The following is a 6,044-nucleotide window of genomic DNA, read 5'->3' as shown; positions in this document are numbered from 1 at the left end:
GGCGAGCGCGCTGCGCTGGCCCGTTCCCAGAGCGTCCGAGGTTGGGGGGAAGCCGGAGCGACACCCGGCCCGGGGTGGGCCGCCCGCCGCCTCCCAGGAGGGGCGAGGTGATCGACCCCACCCGGCGGCGGCGGGCGCGGCCCTTGAGGATGCCCCGAGGATGCCCTTAGCCGTGACGAGGATGCCGCTCCCCCTCTCACAGACGGCTTTGTAAACAATGTCGCTTTTTATAAAAATGCGCTTCCTTAATTTTCTTCCCGGGAGCAGGTTTCGCACTGCTCTCGCCCATCAGGAGGGCTGGGGAAGCAGCCTGCGCGCTGTCTGGGGGGGCCCACAGCCGCGCCTGGCTCCCGCTTTCGGCACCCGGCTGGCAGCCCAGACCTCTTCCCAGCGCCCGAGGTGCGGAGGAAGCGCTGCTCCCAGGGCTGCGCACGCCCCGCCGCCACACCGGACATACCGCTCGCCTCCGCGCCCCGCTCCCCTCCTCCAGGACCTCGTCCTGCCGTGGCCTCCCCCCTGCACAGTGTCCTCACGAAGACGGGGGTCCCTTCCCGCTGCCCCCGGCCCGTGGGCTGTCCCGCCCCGTCTGTCGCGGCGGCAGGAGAACCGGGCTCAGCTGGCGGTTTGTAGCCGCGACCCGCCTGCGAGCGGTTGAGCTACAGCTCCTTCGCTTGGGGGACGGTGTGTCCCCGTCCCCTCCCAAGGTTTCCCAGAGCGATGACTTACGGTGACGGTGGTTGAATATTTTTTTTTAAATTTCTTTTTTACCTGAAACTCTCCCAAAATCTTCTAACATTAAAATTTTGGCACGATCTTTTCCCGCTGCCGGGATCACTGGGCATCCTTTCCCGCTCCTCACCCGACCCAAACTATCAAAACGATACTTCTGGCACGTAAAAAATCCACACCCCGAGAAACTGTGAAATCGCCCCCGTCCCTCCAACGGGAGCAGGGGGTCCGTCAGCCCCCCGGCCCCAGCCCGCTCCTCGGGGAGCGCGGAACAGCGCAGCCGAATAATGAATCCAGAAAGCCGGAGCGAGGGGTCGCTTCCCGTTCCTGCGCTCGGCGCTGAGTTGTGCTCGTCCTCGCCTGCCCCTATTTAACCACTCAATTAAGCGGAGAAAGGTGAACTCCCCATTACGCCGTCCCCAGGCATTTTGGTGCCTCGCTCGTTCCCCTCTTCATTGGCAAGCCCGGCCCGAGCAGCACGCACACGCACGGCCGGCGCAATCTCCTTTCTCCGCTAGAATAATATTGTTCCTAACGACGTGGCCGGAATAGACACTTGCATATTAAAAGTGAGGGAGGGTGGGAGATGAAAAGGGAATATTTAGTGTAATCCAAGTGCTTGATTATCCATATTCTGATCAAAAAGAGTTTCTGAGGCCTGCTGGGAGTGATTAGATTAATGTAATGCGGTTTGAAGGGTCTGTGTTTTCTCTCTTAATTTGGGTCATTACTCGGAAAGCAAGCGTGAGATCATTTCATCTGCATGCAGGAAAAGATAGTCATTCAGGAGCGGCTTAAACACGCCGTAATGAACCGACCCCGGAGAGTGGCGCTGGGAAACTCCGAACCGCCCTTCGCGCTGCCAGCCGGGACCGCGCAGCCCCGCCGGGGGTCCCGCACCGGCACTGCCCCTTTCCCAGGGAGGGCAGCAGCCCTCCGAAGCTGCCCGGTTCCTTCCTTCCCTCCCTCCCTCCGTTTCCTCCGGGGCCCATGGCGCTCGGCGGGCTCTGGAGCGGCAGGGCCCGGCTCCCGAAGCTCCCGCAAGCCGCATGTACACGGGGGATAGTGCCGTTCAGCCCGGTCCCCGCTCAGACCGGGGCCGAGGTGGGAAATGAGACACCTGCGAAGGGCCGGTTTATTGTCCCATGATAGATATATATAGATATATATATATATTCCTCACTTATTCGAGCGTACATTTAAAATGGAGATTTACAGACACGTATAAAGAGCGTTGTCCTGGCAGGGGGCAGCCAGCCCGGCCCCTCCTGGCCCGCTCCGGCGGCGCAACGCGCCTTTAAATAAGATTCCTCTTATATACAACTGCGGCTCGGGATCGCTTGCTACCGGCGGCAGAGCTCGCTGGGGAAAAGACAGAGAAGCAAAGGCTGGTTTGGATAAATAGTGCTGGCCTGGTGGAGCAGGTCCGAGTGGGGCGGTGCGCCGGGCCCTTAGCTCTGCCCGCTGCGCCCAGGGTCCCGCGGCGGCGGCGGCGCGCTGGAGACGCTGTCGTGCAACTTTCGGACGTGCTTCTTTAAATCAAAGTTTCTGCAAAATCCTTTCCCGCAAGTGACGCACGTAAAGGGCTTCTTGTCATTGTGGGTGTGCATGTGGAAAGTCAAGTTATAGATCTGGTGGAAGGCTTTGTTACAAATGGTGCACTTGTACTGCTTCTCTCCGCTGTGGGTCAGCTTGTGGTTCTTGTAGTTGCCTACAAGAGAGGAAAAAGATGGAAAACAGGGTTACCCAAGGGTGCCCTGGCCGCACGGTGCACAGGTAAGGCAAGGCAGGACTGGGGGGGGTGACTTTAGGAAGTGTCTCTCCCCCGCACCCCCGTCCCACTTGTCAAACTCGGTCCGCGTCACCGCGGAGCAGCGCGCAACTGGCACGGCACAAATGAGAGGCAGGGTCAGCCCGGTGACCCGCGGCAAATGGAGGGCTCTGGATTAGGACCAAGGCCCGGCACCTCTCATTTAAAAAGCATTTAGGGACAACCGTCAGCAGTTCCCGGCGATGCGGCCCGGCTTAGAGGGAAAGTAATTGGGAGCGGCGGCGGCAGCTCTGCCCGCGCCCCTCTCTTGCCCCAGCCGGGCAGGGCTCGCCGCGCTTAATCCCCGCTAATGATGGGCGAGGGCCCTTCGGGGGCCCCCGGCCCGGCTCGGCTCACCTTTCTGGTGGAAGCCCTTGCCGCAGAACTCGCAGACGAAGGGCTTGTAGCCGGCGTGGATGCGGATGTGGGTGTTGAGCGTGGAGCTCCTGTTGAACGCCTTCCCGCACTGGTTGCACTTGTGGGGTTTCTCCTGCACCGGGGGGCGAGAGGCCCGTCAAGGGGGGCTGCGGGGAGAGCAGGGGGGGAGCCGCTGCCTCCCGCACCCCGGCTGCCCCCCACCTACCTGGGTGTGGATGATTTTGTGCCGGCACAAGGTGCTGGCCTGGCGGAAGCCCTTCCCGCAGACCTTGCACACGAACGGCCTGGCCCCCGTGTGCACCGGCATGTGGCGGGTGAGGTTGTAGTGCGCGTTGAACACCTGCGGGGAAGCGCCGGGAAGACCAGGTCAGGCGCGGCACGGCCGCCGGCCGCCCCCCCGCCCCTTGCCGGCGCCCCTCTTACCTTGCCGCAGACCTCGCAGGTAAAGTTTTTGGGCTTGCCTTCCGCAGCCCCGCTGCCGCCGCCGCTCCCCAGCTTGGCATGGCCCTTGGGGGGGCCGCCGCGCTCCGCCGCCGCCGCCTCCTTCATCACCTGGTCCAGGTGTCCCGGCAGCCGCTCCTTGTGGGCGAAGGGCGGCGGCGGCGGCAGCTTCTCGGCCGCCAGCCCCGCCAGCTTGGCGTTCTCCAGCAGGAAAAGCTTCTGGTGGGCCGAAAGCCCCCCCGGCGGCGGGGCGCCCAGCAGGCCGGCAGGGAAGAGCTGTCCGTGCAGGATGTCGGCCGGGTGGTACGCGGCGTCCAGGTAGTTGAAGTAGTAGAGGGAGCGGGGGGCGGCCGGCACGGTCCCCGCTTGGTGGATCACCTGCGGCTTGATGAGCCGGCCGCTGGGCTGGCCCAGGGCGAGCTCTGCCTTGCAGCAGACGCCGCAGTTGGCTTTGCAGAGCCCCGCGCCACCCCGTAGGCTGCTCTTCCACAGCTCCGAGTAGTTGAGGAGAGTCTTGGAGGGCACCTCGTAGCCCAGCGGCGGGATAGGGATCACGCAGGGCAGGGGCGAGCACAGGCTCAGCGGCTTCTTGCCCGGCTCCGATTCCGGCCCGCCGTGCCTCTGCTCGAAGGCTGGCTTGGGCTCCGACGTCTTGGCCATGATCCGCTCGATGGAGAAGGCCAGGGTCTTGGAGGGGTTAGCGGCGGCGGCCCTGCCGTCGTGCCGGGGGCAAGAGGAAGGCATGACCGTCTCCAGCGACCCCGAGCTCGCCATGTCGCTCCGCCGTGCGGGAACTTGGTGTGAGCAGCGACTCGCTCCCGCTCTCGGCTCTGCATTCCAGAAAAGCCAGGAGACAAATCAATTTAATAAGCACCTTGTTCTCCCCCCACCATCCCCCCCCCCGGCACCCCCTCCCTATTTACATTCAAATGAACATATCCAAGAACAATGGCACGTAGGGTACCAGATTACTGCTCATTAAGCGGAACACGCTAAAGTAACATGCAAGCTAGACCTTGTTAGTATTTAAAAAAAAAAAAAAAAAAGGAAAAAGAAAAACCTCCCCCAGCCCAATGCCACCCAGCCCAGCCCCACCGATGGCCGCGGTCCGGGAAATGCCGGGGTGGGGGGCATGGCGAGGGGCGGCGGGACTCGCCTTGGGACCACTTACCTTTGCCCAGCGCCGGCGAGACGCATCCAAGCAGCGCAGTGTGGCCACAGTCACATTTTGATAGCAAACATCTTCCTGAGCGTCAGATCACGGTCTCGTACATTTAAAGCTGACATCACATGAAGTCACTTCGAGCAGAATGACATGGGGATGCCACCATGGATCTTCCCCGAGCCGAGACGCCGGGCTGGAGCGCGGTGGGTTGGGGCAGAGAGAGGAAGAGGACCCCCCCCCCCCTCCACGCACAATTTCCTTCCAGTTTAAGACGCACAAATCGCTCGTGTGCGAGCTGGGTTTTTTCCTCTCCCTCTCTTCTTAAAAAGCAACTTGCAAAGCAGAGGAATCGTTTTGCATGTGGCAAATTAGAAGGCAAGTGCGATTCACAAGTTGGGTGGAAAAGAGTGCTCCAGTTCTTGCTGGGGTTAGAAGAGCCACTCCGAGTGAGCGTGAGGTTTTTTTTTTCTTCTTTTTTTTTTTTTTTTTAAGAAGGGGGAGAATGAATTTTTTTTTTCCTAAAGCAACTACCACGCAACCATGCTCGAGTTATTTTGGCAACCCATCTGCAATCAGCTCCGTTGCAACCGAGCTGGAAGATAATTAATAAATTGTCACTTATCTGCGAGCCTCCCCAGCATGTATAAATTAATAGCCAACCCATTAATTAGGACAGTGTATTAATGTTAATTAAACTAAGTTTAATTCCACCCCCCTCCCCTCTCAGGGTAGCTGGTGATTAGCCTTAAATAAACGCGGAGGGAGTCGAGTCCAGGGCTGGGTTTTCGCTGCTTTAAAAAAAAAAAAAAAAAAGGAACCGTGCGCTGCGAACGGGAATTTTGCAAATTGTCACCCCGAAAGGTGCCCGCTTTCCCGGGGGGCAGCTGAGCGGCTCTCCCTTTCCCTTCTGGCTCCGGTAGTGCCCCCCCCCAAAAAAAAAAAAAAAAAAGGCAACGCTACATTATAGCGCCTGGATGCCGGGGTTTCTTCCCTTCCTCTCTCTAATTAAAACTACTTGATGCGGGAGGGGAGGATTTGCAGGAACCTCAGATGCGAGGACGCGGTAATTGAGAGAGTCCCGTGTCCACCTGTTTTAGGGGGGCCCGGCTGCAGCGGCAGCACCTCCCCTGGCCCTGATTAGCCGCCCCGTCCCTCGCCGGGGCTATTCAGCCGAACCAATTTTCCCCAGCGATTCAGGGCGCTCAATTCTCTTTCACTTGTAGCCACTATAGCGCTGCGTGGAACCTCGTTTTGTGTGTTTCTAAAATAAAGGGGAGGATTATCCGGGGGAGGGGGGGGGGGAGCGAAGGGTTTAGATTGAGCCTGGCCAGAGGTAAAGCAAGCAATGAAAAGGCCCCTATATATATTTTTTTTCCGCCTCCCTAGCACGCCTAAGAAAGTTTGGAGGAATTCGGGGGTTTTGTGCGGCGCTGACAAAGCCGCGCCTCCTCTCCCCGCCGGGGCAGCTCGCCGGTGGCTGTTTGCAGACAGGCTTTTTCACCTGCGAACCACAACATGCTC

General features: G+C 59.9%; 1 protein-coding gene across 1 annotated transcript; it reads right to left on the bottom strand.

Annotated features, from left to right (window-relative positions):
* Positions 1–1,863: 1,863 nt before the first annotated feature.
* FEZF2 (FEZ family zinc finger 2) lies at positions 1,864–5,752 on the bottom strand. The gene is made up of 6 exons (XM_054838547.1): positions 5,484–5,752; positions 4,530–5,115; positions 3,341–4,188; positions 3,123–3,257; positions 2,897–3,029; positions 1,864–2,440 (listed from the first exon to the last, which is right to left on the bottom strand). The coding sequence occupies exons 3-6, from the start codon at positions 4,130–4,132 to the stop codon at positions 2,181–2,183; spliced, it is 1,320 nt and encodes a 439-aa protein (XP_054694522.1). The 5' UTR covers positions 4,133–4,188; positions 4,530–5,115; positions 5,484–5,752; the 3' UTR covers positions 1,864–2,180.
* Positions 5,753–6,044: the final 292 nt, after the last annotated feature.

Source organism: Grus americana, chromosome 11 (assembly GCF_028858705.1).
Source record: "Grus americana isolate bGruAme1 chromosome 11, bGruAme1.mat, whole genome shotgun sequence".
Lineage (NCBI taxonomy): Eukaryota > Metazoa > Chordata > Aves > Gruiformes > Gruidae > Grus > Grus americana.
Note: the sequence above shows the minus strand (reverse complement) of the source record. Positions and strands in the feature narration are given on the sequence as shown.

Coding starts and splice junctions, on each gene's coding strand:
- FEZF2 (XM_054838547.1), bottom strand. CDS start 4,132: ATGGCGAGCTCGGGGTCGCTGGAGACGGTCATGCCTTCCTCTTGCCCC. Junction 3,258..3,340: donor CCTGCGAGGTCTGCGGCAAG/GTAAGAGGGGCG, acceptor GCTTCCCCGCAG/GTGTTCAACGCGCACTACAA. Junction 2,441..2,896: donor CAAGGGCTTCCACCAGAAAG/GTGAGCCGAGCC, acceptor CCTCTCTTGTAG/GCAACTACAAGAACCACAAG.